The sequence below is a fragment of the Myotis daubentonii genome, chromosome 16 (genome assembly GCF_963259705.1).
Source record: "Myotis daubentonii chromosome 16, mMyoDau2.1, whole genome shotgun sequence".
Lineage (NCBI taxonomy): Eukaryota > Metazoa > Chordata > Mammalia > Chiroptera > Vespertilionidae > Myotis > Myotis daubentonii.
In genome coordinates this window covers 41,722,639-41,741,149 of record NC_081855.1, presented here as the reverse complement: position 1 = coordinate 41,741,149, position 18,511 = coordinate 41,722,639, and the positions used below count along the sequence as shown (strand labels likewise).

Below are 18,511 nucleotides of genomic sequence, written 5' to 3'. Positions count from 1 at the left end.
GGCCACCGGGAGGAGGCGTGTCTGACACTCCGGCTCCGAGCCGCCTCTTCAAGCCTCTGCTCCCTGGAGGCGTGTCTCGAATTCTCTCCGAGAGAGACTCGCGTGGGCCGCTCCCCTCCCGAAGGAGGGCCGCAGGGAGAGGTGCGGGTGTCACTGGTGGCCCCTCCCCGTGCGGGGCCACGTGGCGGACGCGGCCGAGCCCGGGGGAAAGAACCTGGCCCGTGGGGAAAAGAGCCGGCACGGCGGCGCCCCGCCGAGCCGAAAGCCGAGGGGTTTGGAGCAGAGGCGGCGGCGGTGAGAGGGAGGGTAGGAGGCAGGCCCGCGCATGGGGCGCCCCGGCCCCGCCGGCAGCGCGCCCCCTGGGGCCCGGCCGAGCTGACCGCCCTCGGCGCCGCGCCTCCAACTCGCGCCCCGAGCCATGCCGGTCATGAAGGGGTTGCTGGCCCCGCAAAACACCTTCCTGGACACTATCGCCACCCGCTTCGACGGCACGCGTGAGTGGGGCCGAGGCTGGGGCTGGGGGCTCCTGCTGGGGGGCAAGACCCCGTGGGGGCCAGCTTGGTCTTCTAGACCCGAGACGGGAAGGGGGAGTGGGGTGGAGGTTCTAGGTCGGAGCTCCCGAAGCCGCGGAAAAGGAACAGCAGAGTGCCCCGCGAGGGGAGGCGGGGAGAGGGCCAAGACTGCGGGGGCCAAGGTAAGGGGTGTGACTGCAAGCACGAAAGGCTCTTCGTGTGCAAAACGGAGGAGAGGCCTTGAGAGCGGCCCGTTCCCGGGCAGGGCTCTGCTGGCTGGGGGCGCGGTTGGCGGTATCCGAGACTCGGAGGTCGGGAAGCGAGCTCCCAGACATTCCAGCATCCCCTTCCCCCCGGAAAAAGAGAGGGAGGGAGGGAGAGCAGATCAGACTTCGGCAGGACCTAGTTTAGATTAAGGTCACGCACCCCAAAATCGTGGCGCGTCTGTGTTCGAGGGAGGTGAGGCAGGAGGAGGGGGGTGGTCCGGGTGAGGAAGGGAACTCCCCGCTCGCCCACCCCAGCTCGGTTCCCAGGTTCAGGACCTTGGACAGCCACACTCCTCCTTCCCCGCCCCTTCTCCCGCCTTTCCCTTTTCCTACTTTGCAGCCTAGAGATCTCTGCCTGCCCCTCTGGGCACCTTTGCTACATCTAGAAGATATGGGGAGCGGTACCCAAGGGCGGAAACTGATCTGGGGCGGGGGAGTGGGGCTCCCCGCCTCCCCACTCTTCCTCCACACACGCCTCCCCTGTTTCCATAGCGCCCATCACCGGAGCAACGAGCTCTGGGATGGAAGGAGGCTGCTGCCCAGGGCCCAGCACCCTCAGTGTCCCCATCAGCCACCCCATGCCCAGGCACACACCCTTCGTAGCGCCCCGGGACTGGTTGTGTCTCAGGCCCCTTCCCTCGCTGGGACTCTGTCCCTGGATGGCCCATAGAGCCCCTCTGTGGCCTCCTATCCATTGGAACTGGAGGGAGCCAGCTCAGGTCCTGCAGCTGGGGTTGCTGGAGCCCCACCTTCATTGCCCAATCCTGTCAGACTTTGACACTGGGGACAGGCCCGGAATTAGATAAAGGGGTGCTAAAAAGAGGACCTTTCTTGGAAGTCGGGACGCTAGTCGTGACTGTCCTCCTCCCACGAAGGAGATTTGTGAGTGTTGGTAATCTCTGCCTTCTAGTTTCCCGTCAATAAAATGGGTGTCATAGCACCAGAATCCCTGTCCTCTCCCCTCTCCAATGGGATGACAGGGTAGTGGCTAGGGCTGTGCTTTGGCAGCTGTGCACATGTGGAGGAGTGGACACTGTGGCACAGACTGTCCCCAAAGGTTTTCCCCAGGTTACGCCCATAACTCTCACAACAACCATGTGAGGGAGATATACGGTATTAGCCTCCACTTTGCAGGCGAGGAAGCTGAGACACAGAGGAGTTCATTAACGTGCCCAAGGTTCCGCAATCAGCCATCAGCAGAGGTGGGGTGGTGGAGCCCATTCCCTAGCTCACCACGCCGTACTGCCTCCCACAGTGAGAGCGTACTCACTTGAAGGCAGGGGGATGAACGGCATGTAGTTCCTGTCCAAGTCCCAGGTCGCCCGTAAGTCCTTGTCCTTGTCCTCTATCTCCTCTTACTCTTATTTCAGATTATCCCAAAGCAGGACCCAGGAATCGCATGGGAGCCTGGGACGCGTCTGGCTCTGGGACCCCTGACAACAGCTTGGGGGAGGTCCTGCCCACCTGGAAGCTGAGCTCCCCTCCTGCCCTGGGCCTGATCTTGACCTCTTCTTCCCACAGACAGTAACTTCCTTCTGGCCAACGCGCAGGGCCCACGGGGCTTTCCCATCGTCTACTGCTCTGACGGCTTTTGCGAGCTCACAGGTTACGGCCGCACCCAGGTCATGCAGAAAACCGGCAGCTGCCGCTTCCTCTACGGTCCCGAGACCAGTGAGCCAGCCCTGCAGAGGCTCCACAAGGCCCTGGAGGGCCGTCAGGAGCACCGGACTGAAATGTGCTTCTACCGGAAGGATGGTGAGGGGCCTGGCCTGGCCTGCAGCCCTGCCCAGACCCCAGGTTTTACCCAGAGTCCACTTGGCACAATGAAAACTTGGGTGCTGGTCCCTGCCCACCCCCCACCCTCCGACACTGCCACAAGCCGGGTAACGCTGAGTGCATCCCTGACCCTTTCCGGCCTTGGTTCCCCCATCTGGAAGGTGAAGGTGTCAGCGTTGGACTTTTCCAGCTCCAAACTTTTACCAAACCCTTTGACTATGCCCAGGAACCAGGGGGTCAGGGATGCCACGGCTGCTCACCTTCTCCCTCCATCTTTCCACACCTACAGGCTCAGCCTTTCGGTGCCTCCTGGACGTGATGCCCATCAAGAATGGGATGGGGGAGGTTGTGCTTTTCCTCTTTTCCTTCAAGGACATCACTCAGAGTGGAGGCCCAGGACCCAGCCCCTCCGGAAGCCACGGGGACAGCAATCATGGTAACCGCAGGTCTGGGGAGAAGGCGCGAATGGTCAGAGGTCCTTGCCCAAGGTCACACAGACCTCTCCCTCCCCAGCCTCGTGGGATGAGCCCCCATTTATCGCCATACCCTTCTTTCCAATAGAAAACTCCCTTGGCAGGAGGGGAGCCAGCTCAAGACTGCGATTCGCCAGGAGACAGAACCGGACTGTCCTGCGCAGACTGACTGGCCACTTTGGCCGCCGGGGCCAGGGAAGCATGAAAACCAATCGTGTGAGTCCTGTCTCCACCCCAACACCTCCCGGCCGTGACGCCGAGGCCCTGATACTGCCTCCCTGTTTCCCTGTCTGGCTGGTCTCCCTCCAGTGACTTGTTCCTCTCTCTGCCCATTTCTCACGCCCAACTCTGCTCTAACTCATGCCCCCCCCCTTCCATCCCCACCGTCCTTGCTTCCTTGTGACTGAGATTACTCCGCTCAGAAGTTGTCACAAGGCTGGGCTCCAGCAGCAATTATATCACCCAACTCTGGCTGATAAAGTTACCTATGGGGGGATCACAAGCTGTGGTCCGAGGGAGAAAGCCCCCACTGAGGGCCTCACACCTAGCCTTCATCTAGGACCCCGATGAAGCCACGGATCGGGTCTCCAACCCTCTGTGTAGTCTCTAAGATCTATAAGGAGTGGGGTGTTGTGCCAGTCTCCCCTCAGTCCTGGATACACCGATCTCCCCCTGGCCCCCCAGCACCCAAGAGGAACCTGAGGGAGAAGCTAGTGTCCCCTCAAGGTAGGGCTTGTGCCTGCTCTGTCATCATATCCTTCAGCAGGGTGAAGGTCACACCTTAAACTCCCCACAAAACATGATGGATTCACAAGGGGCCCTGAGCAGTAGCTTGGCCACGGAAGGGTCCGGTGCCACCCTGAGCCCCTCTCCTGCACCCTCTATCTCTTCGTGGTTCTGTTCGCAGTGTCCACTCCCTCTTTGCCCCAGCCCCTGCCTCTCCCTCCCCCCGCCTTGGCTCCTCTTTCCCCCAAGTGTCCCCAACCACCACCCCTCTCCCCTTAGAACGTGTTTGAGCCAAAGCCATCAGTGCCCGAGTACAAGGTGGCCTCCGTGGGGGGGTCCCGCTGCCTCCTCCTCCACTACAGCGTCCCCAAGGCTGTATGGGATGGCCTCATCCTCCTCGCCACCTTCTACGTTGCGGTCACCGTCCCCTACAATGTCTGCTTCTTGGGCGACGATGACACCCCCATCACGTCCCGACACACCCTTGTCAGTGACATCGCCGTGGAGATGCTCTTCATCCTGGGTTAGACCCTCTGCCCCACACACCCTGGCGGGTGGGCTGGAGGGACCCACTCACCCTGGCCTCGCTCTGTCCTGGGCTGCAGGACCCAGTCACTCAGAGCCCATCCATTTCTGGGTCTTGAGGTCCTAATGGTCCATGGGCCCTGACTCCTGACCCCTGCAGCCTCCTGCCTCTAGACTTTTCCTCCCTGAAGATCAGCTAAAAGCCCAATCTGTCTCCCCATTTCTAACCCTAACTCCATCCTGGGTCTCTAAGGCTTGTTCCCAGCCTAGCCAGTTTCTTGGCCCTTTGGCCTGAGTTTCTAGACGAAGACACCCTCGTAACAGCCTCTTGCACCCCCAGATATCATTCTGAACTTCCGCACCACCTATGTGTCCCAGTCCGGCCAGGTGGTCTCTGCTCCTCGTTCCATTGGTCTCCACTACCTGGCCACCTGGTTCTTTGTCGACCTTATTGCTGCTCTGCCTTTTGACCTGCTTTACATCTTCAACGTCACCGTGGTGAGTGACCCCCGTCCCACCAAGCAGCTAACCTCCCAGCTTCAGCCCAGCATCTCCCACTAAGGGACTGACTCCAAACTCAGACCCAGTCCTTCCCATCAACCTATCTGTGACTCTTGGTCAGGCATCCGCTAGGGGCAGAGCCCTGTGCTAGGAGCTGAGAAGGACCTGAGAGGGTCTGGGCGCTTGGGGAGCTCAGCTCACAATCTCGGAGGGAAGCTGAGACAAATGAAAAGCTACGTCGAGCTACCAAGGCAGCGTTGGCCTGATACCAAATGAGTGGTACTTTCCTCATCTTTATTGAACAAACAACTGATGAGCATTTAGCTGTCGTAAAGCGCTGTGTGGGGCATGGTCACTGGGGAAAAGGGACAAGGATTCAGCCTCCAACAGCCAGGCTGGTGATGGGCCGGACTCCAGAGGGGCCAGCAGGAACAGCAGAGGGGGATGAGGCGGAACACGGGGCCCCGGTACTGTGCATGGAGGCTGGCACGGAGCTAGCTGACCTCGGAGCTCCAGACTGGGACATGGGCATGGGTAAAAAGGATCTAAAATCTAGCCAGTGCTGGGGAGGTCAAAGCAGCCCAGCTGGGCAGAGGCCAGGGTGGCCTGGGAAGGGTTCCTGAGGAAGTTGAGGGAGAGATAAAGAGTAGGGTTTGCTGGCAGGAGATGAAGAGAGAGAGCATTTGGGGGGGGTGGGGGGGAGGGTCATAGCAAGCCCAGACAAGGAGGGAGAGGTTGTGGGGTGAGTTTGGAGGCAGAGAGCTAAGACGGGTGTCCTCCCAGCTCCCTAGGGGCTGCGTGGAATGCCCTTGAGTGGTCAGCTCTGCACCCAGCCAGTAGATAGTAGGTCCAGGGGGAGGGAGTCCCCCCCTCTGTCCCCAGACCCCTTGGTTCGGGTGGGGAAGTGGAAAGCGGTTTCCCTGTGTGCTCCTCTCTCTGCCACACTTCGCTATAGTGGGAAACCACCTACATGCAGCCGGATTTAACTAGCTGCCAACAAGCTGTGGGCCTCTTCTCCCGGCTGTGTGCACGTGTATGCACGCTCCCACACACGTGCATGTGCGTGTCTGCCCTGAGGCTTGGGCCATTCCAGGAAGAGCTCCCCACCCCTTCCCATCCCCTGTACCAACTGTGCCAGCTGGGCAGACAGCTGTCGCTGGGGAAAGAGAGAGCTACAGAGAGCCCCTTGTCCCTCCTCCCAGGCCGTGCCCCCTCCTGTGGTAGCTGTAGGAGCACTTGACAGTTTACTAAGTTCTTTCACACATCGTCGTCATCACATAGGAACCTCACAATAGTCCTTCAGGGCAGGTTCTCTTATTCCTCTTTTTCAGAGGTGGGCACAGAGACTCAGAGAGGGTGAGTAGCTTGCTGAAGGTCACACAGCTAGCAGTAACAGGCAGGAGATTGGAACCAGGTCTCCAGACTCCTAGTCTAGTGTTCTTTCCAACATAGCATCCTGCTTCCCAGGAAACCAGGGTACCCGAATGGATGGTCTGGTATCCAGGGAGGTGAGGAGCAGTGCTGGGACTGGAGGAGGACACGGCAAAGAGAGAGGATGAGGAGGCACCAGCAGAGCAGTGGAATGGAAGGAGCCAGGCCTGGGACAATCTGGTCCAAGGAGAGGGAGAGGAGGGTCCCAAGGGAGTGGGGCCCAGGGACAGGGACTGGGGGAAGTCCTGAAGGACTAAAGTCAGGAGCTCTGGGAGGTGAGAGCAGGCATTAATTAAGCCTTGGAGAGGGTCCATATGGGGGGCTCAGGGCCACCTCCATCAGCTAACATGAGAGAGAATGGGTGAGGTTGTTCAGGGGCCATGTAGGGCCAGGGCTACAGGGATGCTGCTGGAGGCCCCTGAAAGGACAGTGAGGGCCGTCAGACCAGGGTACCCACGCCCTGTCCCAGAGCCCCGCCCTAGTGGTGAGAAGATGAGCCTCCACCTGCTCCTCATCTCCAAGGTTGGGAGAGCTAGCTGAGGCATTAATAACCAAATGGAAACTGTGGTGGTGGTAATATTAGCCAACATTTACAGGAGCCTTACTAGGGGCCACTGGCTCCACAAACCCCCACCAAGCCCCACGAGGGTTGAAATCTCGAAGCCCAGGCTCCCTCAGTCCCTGATCTTCTTCCCTCAACATTTCATTGGCAGCCGACCCACAAGAGGAAAGGGCCCTAAACCTAAACCTTTCCCAGTCCTAGCCCGCTCCCACCCTACCATGCCTCTCTCTGTCTCTAGGGTGACTCCCACCACAACTGCTGTCGTCACTAGCAACCACTCTTGTCCACAGCTAAGTGTGCTAGGACACGAGGGGCTTTGTGCAGGGGCCAGAGGTCATTCTGTCTACCCCCCTGCCTTTGGCCAGGACTAACTCTTCCCCAGCCCACAGTGCTAAGAGGCAGCATGACCCAAAGTGGACTCTGGTGTGAGCCCAGATCTGAGTCCCAGCTCTATCATTTCCTTGGTCTGTGACCTTGAGCAAGTCACTAACCTCTCTGAGCCTTAGTTTATTTATCTGCAAATTGGGAACAATGATGATAATTGGACTGAAAGCATAACTTTTTAAATGAGGATTACAAGTACTTAGCCCAGTCCTGACACATAGTAAGTACTTACCAAGTGTTGGCCATTATCAGTTTTAGTATTATTCTCCGTCCCCTGCAGTTCCTGGTCACCCTCCCAAGAGAGAAGATGTGTTCTTCCTGCTGCAGCTTCCCCTGGCCCCAGGGCATCTGGGGGTGGGACACGGTGGGGCGGGGGGCGAGGAGGCTCTGACAGCCTCCCCCACACACTCCTGCAGACATCGCTGGTGCACCTGCTGAAGACAGTGCGGCTGCTGCGGCTGCTGCGGCTGCTGCAGAAGGTGGAGCGGTACTCGCAGTGCAGCGCCGTGGTGCTCACGCTGCTCATGTCCGCCTTTGCGCTCCTTGCCCACTGGATGGCCTGTGTCTGGTATGTCATCGGGCGCCGGGAGATGGAGGCCAACGACCCACTGCTCTGGGACATCGGTGAGCCACTGGCCCCGGACTTTCACTGACCACCCATCCACCTGCCCTGTACACTCAGGCACCCACGCAGACGCCTTCACCTGTACCGCCACCCACCACCCACCACCCACATTTCTCTATTCACCCAACCAACACGCATTGAACTCCTTCTGGATCAAGCCTCAGAGCACTGATTTGCAGACAAGGGCTTTGCCTTGGGGGGACCTCACAGCCTAGCAGGGGAGCAAGACAGGTGACAGGCAATCAAAAAACAGTATGGGACACTCTCCAGTAGTAGGAGGGTGTTTGGGGCAGAGGGAGCAGTACTCCTCCCTGGCTCCTTCTGGTGGCTCCCTACTGCCATCAAAATCAAGTCCACAGGCAGTGCACGCCCTCTCTGTCCCTACCTGGCTCCTCTTTACCCCCTCCCTCTGCCCTGTGCCGCAGCCGCACTGGCCTCCTCCAGCACCCGCGATGTACTGATCTCTCACTCGGGGCCTTGACCATGTCTTCCTCTCCGGAATCCTTTTCCTTCTGTCTTCCCTCCCTTCACCTAGGTGGCCTGTCTGTTCCTTGCAATCTCAGCTAAAATGCTCTGTCCTAAGGGAGCTTTTCAGGGATCATACTCTCCCCCACCCATTGTATTGGCTTTCCCTAACCCAGTATGACTCCTAAGATACCCTACAGTTCCCTTTTATTCATTTTTTTATTTTTAAATACATTTTATTGATGATAGTATTACAGATTATCTCCCATTCTTCACCTCCCCCTGCCTGTTTCTTCTTCTAGTTCCCTTTTAGTAGCTCACCTCCCACCCGTAATGATTTATTTCGTGTCTCTTTCCCCTCCAGACCGTCATTCCCACCAGGGCAGGGAGAAAGTCTGGCTGGGTCAAGTCCCAGCACCCCGTGCACAGGAGGCACTCAGTAAACGATTAGAGTGTGGCAGAGGCCCCTGAGCAGTCAGCAGTATAGAGAGTTGGTAGCCTTGAGCTGCAACTGTAACCAGGCTCAGGCCAAGGCTGCCCATGCAAACCTCCCCTCCCCGCTGTAAATACTTGACTGAAGTCGAGTGCAGGCAGCTCGGGGAAACCCGGTTCTCCACCACCTGCATCGTTCCACCCTCCAGGCTGGTTGCATGAGCTGGGCAAGCGGCTGGAGGTGCCCTATGTCAACAGCTCGGCGGGCGGCCCGTCGCGGCGAAGCGCCTACATTGCGGCGCTTTACTTCACGCTCAGCAGCCTCACCAGCGTGGGCTTCGGCAACGTGTGCGCCAACACTGACATGGAGAAGATCTTCTCCATCTGCACTATGCTCATAGGCGGTGAGGCCGGCCCGCCCAGCCACCATGCAGATAGGGAGATCGGGCCCAAGAAGGCCCTCCAGACAGGCCTGCATTCATGCATAGACGTTTCCCCTGGCCTGCTGCGTACCGGCCCTGGGGGGCTCCACAAACAGGCATGGTGTCTTGGTTAGGGAACGGGAAACTCAAGTTCATGACCTAATTGGGGGGGTGGGGGTCGGGGGATGAGAGGAGCATCCGGTCTGACCCCTCTCAGGACCACTCTCTAGTCCCCTCCCAAGCCAGCCCCTGCCACCAGGTGGGCACGTAGGAGCCCACTGGCCCTCCTGCCCTTCCCGGGAACCCAGAGGCCTGTCCAGGGCAGGGCGGGTTTGGGAACGGACGGCCGCCCTAACCTGCCGCCCGCCGCCAATGCCGCAGCGCTGATGCACGCCGTGGTGTTCGGGAACGTGACGGCCATCATCCAGCGCATGTACTCGCGCCGCTCGCTCTACCACAGCCGCATGAAGGACCTCCAGGACTTCATCCGCCTGCACCGCCTGCCGCGGCCGCTCAAGCAGCGCATGCTCGAGTACTTCCAGACCACGTGGGCTGTCAACAGCGGCATCGACGCCAACCAGGTAGCGTGCCGGGGCTCCGGGTCTTTGCCGCGTGGCTGCATGGCCGTGCGATGGGGAAGAGGGCACAGCCTCTCCGGGTTTGGAATGGAGGCAGATGGGCTACAGGGAGGTGAGGTGTTATTCACAAGGGCATGTGCCCACGGAAATCCACAGCCCTTTTCCCGTGCACTAGAATTTGGGACATGAAAGGGAGCTCAGGCCTTAGCTAATGCCACGCTCCCTGCGGCCAACAATTCCCGAGCACCCGCTGTGGGCCAGCCTCTGTGCTGAACACAGGGAGCTCCGAGCTGATCACAGCTTTTCCCTCAGGGAGACACCAGCCTGGTAAGGGAGGCAAACAGGTAAATAAATTACACAGTGAATGGGACTCTGCTGCAGGGGTGCACCTGCCACTTGGGATCCCCATTGTGTTGCGTCTGGGCCTAGAGGAGTACGGGCAGGTGGCGCCGTGAAGGACAAGAAGGAAATCGGCCTGCTACCAGAAGGCCGTTCCAGACAGGAAGAGCGAGAGGAGCGCAGGTCCAGAAATGTTGACACAAAAGAGCAGCGTGAGTTCAGGAAACTGAAGGTAGTTCAGTGAGCCTTCAGGAACGGGAGTGTGGGTACCGTGGCGGGTGGAGAGGGAGAGAAGTGTAAGAGCCCGGGTGGGCAGGCCCAGGTCATAGATGCCCTTGACTTCAGATGTTATCCTGCAAAATGCTGAGGTTGGGGAGTGGCCTGGGGATCTAGGAGAGATTTCTAAGCGCAGGCACCGTGGGACTTGGTGGTCCTGGTTGCAGAAGAGGAGCTCAGAGTGATTCCCGGGTTTCTGGCTGGGGGCAAGGGGTGCAATGGGGGAGTTACAGGGAGAAGATTGTACTTGGGGGTAAAAATGAGAGCCCAGTGTGGGGCCATGACGAGAGTGTGGTGCCTGTGGGAGTTCCCAGTGAAGTCTGCCCCGTAGGTAGTTGAAAATATAGGTCTGGACCCAGACGTAGGGCTCTGGGCTTACAGCAGTGGTTCTCAACCTGTGGGTCGCAACCACTTTGGGAGTTGAACAACCCTTTCACAGGGGTCGCCTAAGACCATCGGAAAACACATATATAATTACATATTGTTTTTGTGATTAATTACTATGCTTTAATTATGTTCAGTTTGTAACAATGAAAATACATCCTGCCTATCAAATATTTACATGACAATTCATAACAGTAGCAGCAGTATAGTTATGAAGTAGCAACGAAAATAATTTTATGGTTGGGGGTCGCCACAACATGAGGAACTGTATTAAAGGGTCGCGGCATTAGGAAGGTTGAGAACCACTAGCTTACAGGGAGTGGGGGAGTCATGGAGCTGGTTGCTATGATGCAGGGAGCGTGTGGAAAGTTAGGAAAGAGGAAAGAGATACGCTGCCGAAGAGGCGGCTGGGGAGACAATGGGAACAAGAAAGAGATCAACAAGCCACAGTGGTTAAAGGCCTCCATTATATGCGGGTGGAACTGTGACTATTAAGTTTAGGTCTAGGAGGTCATTGATAATATTCAAGATCTAGTGTAACCCAGCAATTTACAGATGGCCCAGAGAGAGGACATGGATTGCTCAAGATCCACAGCGATTTAAAAGCAGAGTTTGCATTTGTGTTGAGAAACCAGGGCGTGTGTGAGCGACTTAGTGCGTAACCAAGGGCAGTGGGCAGACGGGAGAAGACCTAGTCTCTGCCCCAGCAGTTGGGTTGGGAGGTCCACACACAAGTCAAATTGAGGTCAGAAATGGGTAACTTCGAAGCACAGGCCAAGCTGGAGCTATCTCCTTGGAGACAGCTCAGCACGTTTGCAGACATCAAGCAGCAGCTGCAGGGAGGTGGCCCGAATGACCTGTCCCCTTATGCAGTTGCTGCGTGACTTCCCGGATGAGCTGAGAGCTGACATTGCTCTGCACCTGAACCGGGAGATCCTGCAGCTGCCGCTGTTTGGAGCAGCCAGCAGGGGCTGCCTGCGGACCCTCTCCCTGCACATCAAGGCCTCATTCTGTGCTCCGGGCGAGTACCTGCTGCGCCGGGGGGACGCTCTGCAGGCGCACTACTACGTCTGCTCAGGCTCGCTTGAGGTGCTCCGTGACAACATGGTGCTGGCCATCCTGGGTGAGGAAACCACCACCACCTACTACCTACCCTGGAACCTTCCCCAGAGGCCTTGTGAGTGGCCAAGAACCTAGGGCCTGGGATGCTTTTAGTGGACATCTGGAATTCTGCTGAGGAGGACTCTTTCTTGGTCCCTTCACCCTCCTACCATCCCCTCTTGACCGTTCCCCTCAGACTCTCCCATAATCCCATTGGCCATCCCTCAACCCATCAACCCTTCCCCAGTGACTGGTCCCCCAAATAAATTGATTCTTCATCATTGACCTTCAACTCCATTGACCTTTACCCTTTAACTGACCCCTCTGGCCATTCTTTATTGATCACTGATCAATTCCATTGGTCATTCCTCCAACCTTACTAACACCCCTCGTTAACTGTCTCCCAACTTCAGTCATTCTCCTTTTCCCAATTCCATTGATCATTTCCACCAATCCCACCTTCAGCCATCCTTCAAACACACTGGCCACCCCTCAAACCCATTGACTAGGTATACCCTCTTGGTCCCTCTCCCCAGCTGACTGGCCCCAGCTCACTGTCCCCATCCCTTACCCACAGGGAAGGGGGACCTGATTGGGGCAGATACCATTGAGCCAGGACAGGAGCCTGGGCCAGGAGCAGGCCCGAGCTGTGTGCTGAAGACCAGCGCTGACGTGAAGGCACTGACCTACTGTGGCCTGCAGCAGCTGAGCAGCCGAGGGCTGGCTGAGGTCCTGAAGCTCTATCCTGAGTATGGGGCTGCCTTCCGGGCTGGTCTGCCCCGGGACCTCACCTTCAACCTGCGCCAGGGCTCTGACACCAATGTATGTAGACCCCTACAACTTCCATCTCCCCTGAGGTTCCTTCATTCCAAGCAGACCTCCCTCAGCCCTAGAGAGAGCCTCATGCATTGTCTTCCACCCTGAAAGCATCCTCATCCCCAGGCATCCCTGGCCATTGCCCCTTCCATATTTAACATCTTCCAGTCCCACTGACCCTCTCCATTGGCCATCGCCCAACCCCATGGACCATCTCTCACCACATTTACTTCCAACTGTACTAACCCACCTCCTGTTGGCCCCCCCTCAGCTTCCCTCCAGAATCCCCAAAGGACCCCCACGTCGGGAACAATCCCCCTCGTGTTCCTCATCCACAAAGTTCCTCTCTGGGGCTTCCTCACTCACCCAATGTTTCCTGAGCCCATTTTGGTTTGGGTCTGTAGGGTACACCCTAGGCCTTGGTCTTTTACTGCTTTTCACACTGACTTTCCACTCAGCATTTCTCTGAGTCAGAGTTGGAGGTATCTCTGACTCAAATCCACACAAAGGCTCCATATTCTCAAACCCCACAACACTGATGGGTGAGGTGAGGAGGTGTTGCACTAATGGAGGGGGAAGGCGTGAGTAAGATGATCCCCTCTGTCCCCACAGGGCCTCAGCCGCTTCTCCCAGTCCCCCCGGTCCCCTCGATCCCCTGGGCCCTCCCAGGTAACATGCCCTTCCTGGGTGGAGGTGAGGTTGAATGGGGGAGAGGTGGGGGATGGGGACACCTTCTTTGGCTCCTCTGCTGCAGGGAGAAGGGAGAGGGGATGGGGAGCATCATCTGCCAGTGAAGACTGTTGCTTAATGAAGGGGCCTGTTGTTCACTGTCCTGCAACACCAGCTGCTCCCTCTGCCCACAGCCCCGCTCCTCAGACAAGACCCTGCCATCCATCATCGAGGCCGAGGCTGAGTCGGAGCCCGGAGGTGGTCCCAGGCCCCGCCGGCCCCTCCTGCTGCCCAACCTTAGCCCAGCAAGGCCCCGGGGCTCCCTGGTCAGCCTTTTGGGCGAGGAGCTGCCTCCATTCTCAGCCCTTGTCTCTTCCCCGTCCCTGTCCCCATCCCCATCCCCTGCCCTGGCTGGTCGAGGCCACAGCCCCTCCTCTCATGGCCTCACCAGGGGCTTTGCTGCCAGGAAGCCACCCCAGCTTCTTATCCCCCCACTGGGAACCTTTGGAACTACAGACCTCAGTCCTCGGTGAGACACCAGCCTCCCCTGCCATTTCCATACCACTGCTGGCTTCCAGAACCTTCTCTGGGCTCTGTCCCCAGTGCTCCCCCCCGTCTCTGCCCCATGTACCCCCTGTGCCCTTCCTGACCCACCACAGCTTGCAACCCCATCCCACCCTTTTGACCATTGCTCCTCCCCAGCTCCCTGGCACTGCTGCCCCCACTCACCCTCTGCCTGCTCTGCTCTGGCCCTCGCCCTCGCTCCATGGGATTGATGATCACTGCCTCTGTCCCAGCATAGTGGACGGCACTGAGGACTCCGGCAGCACAGCAGAGGCTCCTACGTTCCAGTTCAGCAGGAGGCCTGAGCACCCTAGGCCCCGCTCTCAGGCCTCCCCTACAGGTAAGGGCCAGCAGTGGATTTCCACTCATAGTCACCCATTCACCTGCCATTCATTCATTCACCCCTTTATCTATCCATCCCACATGTAGTAAGGGCCTTACCATGTGCTGGGTGCTGTGCTGGGAATCCACAGATAAACCAGACCTGGCCCACACTCCTAGTGAACTCCCAGTCTAGTGGGGGAGACACACCTGTACTCTCAGATAAATGATTCCAGAACAGCATGCCGAGTACCACAACCGAGACAGGAGCAGGGCTCTGAGGTAGAAAGGAGAGCTCCCTTAACTGTCCCTCCTAGAGGAGGGGGCTCTTGAGTTGGGTCTTAAAGGGTGGGTAGGAGTTTGAGGGGTTGGAGTATGGCAGTTGTTGCAAGGCATAAAGGCATGACAAGAGCACGTCATGCTTAGATATCAAAAGGAAGATTCGTACCTAGAGCTGGGGCGACCGGGTGTGTGTGTGTGTGGGGGGATACTGGGGAAGTCATAGGGCCTCAAAACCAGCCTAAGAGTTTGGTTTCCTCATCACCCTGACCCCAGAGCTTCCTTTCCCCTTGCTCCCTGCCTTCCCAGCGACTGGAGGGGGCCCAGCCCAAGCTGTAACTCATGCTCCCTGCACTCACTGCCACCCTTTACCCCGTCCTGCCTGCAGGGACCAGGCCCAGCCAGGAACTGGCCCCTGAAGCTGAGGAGATGAAGGAAAAGGTCTGCAGGCTGAACCAGGAGGTTGGTTGGGGCTGGTTCCTCGCCTCCACCTTTGGAGAATATCATTTTGGGAATATCATACAAACCGTGTCAGGATTTGGAGTCAGAGTCCTGAGTTTAAGTATTCACACTAGCCCTAGCCGGTTTGGCTCAGTGGATAGAGCATTGGGCTGTGGACTGAAGGGTCCCTGATTTGATTCCAGGCAAGGGCACGTGCCAGGGTTTGGGGCTCAACCCCAGTAGGGGGCATGCAGAAGGCAGCCGATCAGTGATTCTCTCCCATCAATGTTTCTCTCTCTTCCTCTCTGCAATAAATAATAAAATAACATAAATATATGTACACTAGCTGGGAGACCTCGGGCAAGTCCCACAGCCACTCTGAACTTTGATTTCCTCACCTAAAAATGGGGGAAATAACGCGTTCTTCCCCCTGTGGTTGTGAGGATGCAATGAGCGCACTCATGCCTGGCCCAGTCCCCAGCACAGCCTAAGTCCTCATTGGTCGGTGCTTCCCCTCTTGCCTCGCTAGCTCCGGTTGTCTCCTCCCTGCACCACCTCGGGGATCCTCTCCTGCACAGAATGGCCCCAACCAAGTCACAATGCCCCAGGCCTTTCCCTCAACCCAGCCCTCCTGAAATGAGAGCTAAGCGAACACGGGGCAGAGGACAGGGAGGCTAAGGGGCCTTCAGCCTCGGGGGACCTGGAGCCCAATATCTGAATCCTGGTCAGGAAGAGCCCAGAGGCTGTATGCGGAGGCCCTGCCTCTGCCTCCTCCGGGGGATCTCAGGATTGTGGCCACAGCGAAGCTGCCCAGCCCCGGGGAGTGGCCTTCCCTCCTTCAGATAAACATCAGCTTCCCAGGGGAGCTCCTGGGCGGGGGCGGGGCCGAGGGCCAGGGGCGGAGCCAGCCCCTGTTGGGCAAGATTGAGGGCCAGCCCTGCTTCTGCTCATAGTTCTAGGCCAGAGGCTCCACACTTATCTATGGGCACCTGGAAAACATGGTGAAGTGCAGACTCCTGGGTCTCACCCCAATTGGAATGTCTGGGGTAGGGCCCAGAAATCACTTTTATAAGTTTCTCCGTTGATTCTGTACTCCCAGAAATTTGAAAAACACTTGAGCTCCTGTGATGGGATCACCTGACAGTCAGGCGACATCTGTCGCTTCAGAGCCCTGTAACCTCTCTGAGCACATTTTTCTGCATCTTGTAAAAGTGGGGTGTTGGGAGGATGGCAATAGCTGCTGTCCCCAATCCTTTTTGGAAAAGGGCTGGGATATTTACATCTAGACAAAAATAACCCCTGCCCTGCCTTCTTCTCCCAGTGGCCCTGAGCAGAGGGTGGTTATGAAAGAACTTGGTAAACTGTAGAGGAGGGTGCACCTAGGAGGGGAGTGATTGTTGTGACACCTGGGAAACAATTTGATGTGTTTTCAACAGATCTCCTGCCTCAACCAAGAAGTATCTCGGCTCAGCCAGGAGCTCCGGCACATGATGGGCCTGCTGCAGGCCAGGCTGGGTCCCCCCGGCCACCCGACAGTCTCCGCTTGGCCCTCAGACCCTCCGTGCCTCCAGCAGAGGCCTCCATGCATCTCTCCCTGTCGGTCGGGAGCACCATCTAGCATCCAGGATACGACTCTCGCTGAGGTCCACTGCCCAGCCACTGTGGGGACAGCAGAGATGGGGACTGCCCACCCCAACCTCAGACCCTACGTGTTGTCCCCCTACCCCTCAGAGCCTGACCCTCTGGGACCCTCCCCGGTGCCAGAGGCCTCACTTCCAACCCCCAGCTTCCGGTCCAGGTCAGACACGTTCCACTGACCCTGGCCCTGGGCCCAGGCCTGTCTGGGGTGGGCATTGCCACCTGCCGTCAGGGAGGGGCTGAGCCCAGGGCCTCCTGCCTCGGGTCAGCAGCCACCAGCTGGTCTGGTTGGCTCTGGATTCTCAGGACTTTTTCCATAAAGCCTGGTCACTTCTGACCCTCTTTCCTTTTCCAAACCTTCTCCTGCGCTCCTCCTTTGGGAGGGGAGTCACCAAAGGCCATGGAACCCAACAGGCATGAGACAGAGCACGATGCCCATCAGGCTGGGCAGATGAGATGGCCTGCCTTCTCCCCAGGACCTGGAGGCAGGTAGAGATGGGGGAGCAGACGGGGATGGGGGAGGGCCCCAGATCCAGCCTGGAAAATGAAGAGGCCACCGCAGGCAGAATCTTGGTGTCTACAGCCAGAGGGATAGATTGCAGAGCCCACTGCGGAGACAGTGTAGTGATATTGTGAGGTGTCCCGTCCCAGCCCCTGGTCTCTGGAGGAAACCTTGAGAGCAGTGCTGCCTCAAGAGGGCTAAGTTTCAGATCCTGGCTGGCATTTGAGCAAACCAAGACTTCTTAGGCCTCCTACCATCAACCCGAGCTGGAGGGGCTCACAGCCCACACAGGAAACAAACGGATGACCCCAGATATTCTTTGGCTCTCAGCAGTTTTTCAAAATATTAATGAGTTGCCAACATTAAAAATCAGGAGAGTATACATAAGAACCGAACTATTCCAGCCTCTTTATAAAATTTTGGGAGATCTGGCAATCCATATTCCACCTGGCAACATTCAGCTGGTGTTGGGTGGCCACTGTCCTCTTTAGATGGGGACTCTACTCTCCACTTCTCCACAGCCTCCATATTTCTTCATCATCTCCTGACACTCTGCTAACTTCCCTCATTTGAATTATTTATCTGGTCTTTGTGGGGTTTGAGTTTGCAGTCCTTGCCTTAGAGCAGCGGTTCTCAACCTGTGGGTTGCGACCCCTTTGGGGGTCGAATGACCCTTTCACAGGGGTCGCCTAAGACCATCGGAAAACATATATATGATTACATATTGTTTTTGTGATTAATCACTATGTTTTAATTATATTCAATTTGTAACAATGAAGATACATCCTGCATATCAGATACATAACAGTAGCAACATTACAGTTATGAAGTAGCAACGAAAATAATTTCATGGTTGGGGGTCACCACAACATGAGGAACTGTATTAAAGGGTCGCGGCATTAGGAAGGTTGAGAACCACTGCCTTAGACTGTGTTTCCAGGATCCTGTGTCCCAAAAGGTACTTTTTGGGCTCAGCAATGTCTATTCCTACTCCTGGGTGTGGGCCTGTCAGCATCTTTGTTTCTCTCTGCAGGCTGTCACTGAAGGTGGTCTCTTCTGTTGCCAACAACTTGAAACAGTTCCAGCAGCACTCCTGCCCCTCCGCTGCCTCCAAACTTCAGCCAAGCCTGCTCTCCCCTTTACCAACGTGGTCTCCCTCGGAGCCCTGACTTCTCACAACCTCACCCTGGTCTCCAGTTCTCCTTTACCACTCAACACTTTGGGATAGGAAATAAATTCTTTATTTTTGTAGTTGTTGTCTCTGGCTGTTTCTAGAGGCTGGTTGGAGAGCCCCAGGGCTTTGGAGGAACTACACTGCAGTCACTCCCCCAGGCCCTGTTGCTGTGTCTAGAAAGGGCAAAGGCACCAACCAATTCACTTGGTACCATGTTCACGCCACAGAGGCCCCAGGGATGAGGCAGAAATCTTAATGAGTCACTATGGGCCATTATACCCCTCCTCTCCCTTCCCCAGTCACAGCCATAGATTCAGACACAGTATGTG

At 57.2% G+C, this 18,511-nt stretch overlaps 1 protein-coding gene across 3 annotated transcripts; it reads left to right on the top strand.

Annotated features, from left to right (window-relative positions):
• The first annotated feature begins 278 nt into the window (after positions 1-278).
• KCNH4 (potassium voltage-gated channel subfamily H member 4) lies at positions 279-18,232 on the top strand. Of its 3 annotated transcripts, XM_059670170.1 has the most exons (17): positions 279-494; positions 2,300-2,533; positions 2,844-2,990; positions 3,116-3,243; positions 4,033-4,276; positions 4,619-4,776; positions 7,573-7,780; positions 8,888-9,082; positions 9,482-9,681; positions 11,551-11,800; positions 12,356-12,600; positions 13,207-13,263; positions 13,458-13,792; positions 14,061-14,167; positions 14,816-14,889; positions 16,305-16,995; positions 18,042-18,165. In XM_059670170.1, the coding sequence occupies exons 1-16, from the start codon at positions 419-421 to the stop codon at positions 16,683-16,685; spliced, it is 3,039 nt and encodes a 1,012-aa protein (XP_059526153.1). In that variant the 5' UTR covers positions 279-418; the 3' UTR covers positions 16,686-16,995; positions 18,042-18,165. The 3 variants fall into 3 exon arrangements, with proteins under 3 accessions (XP_059526153.1, XP_059526151.1, XP_059526152.1); XM_059670168.1 differs by having other exon boundaries at positions 13,207-13,589; positions 16,305-16,666; positions 18,042-18,232; XM_059670169.1 differs by lacking the exons at positions 13,207-13,263; positions 13,458-13,792 and having other exon boundaries at positions 13,966-14,167; positions 16,305-16,666; positions 18,042-18,232.
• Positions 18,233-18,511: the final 279 nt, after the last annotated feature.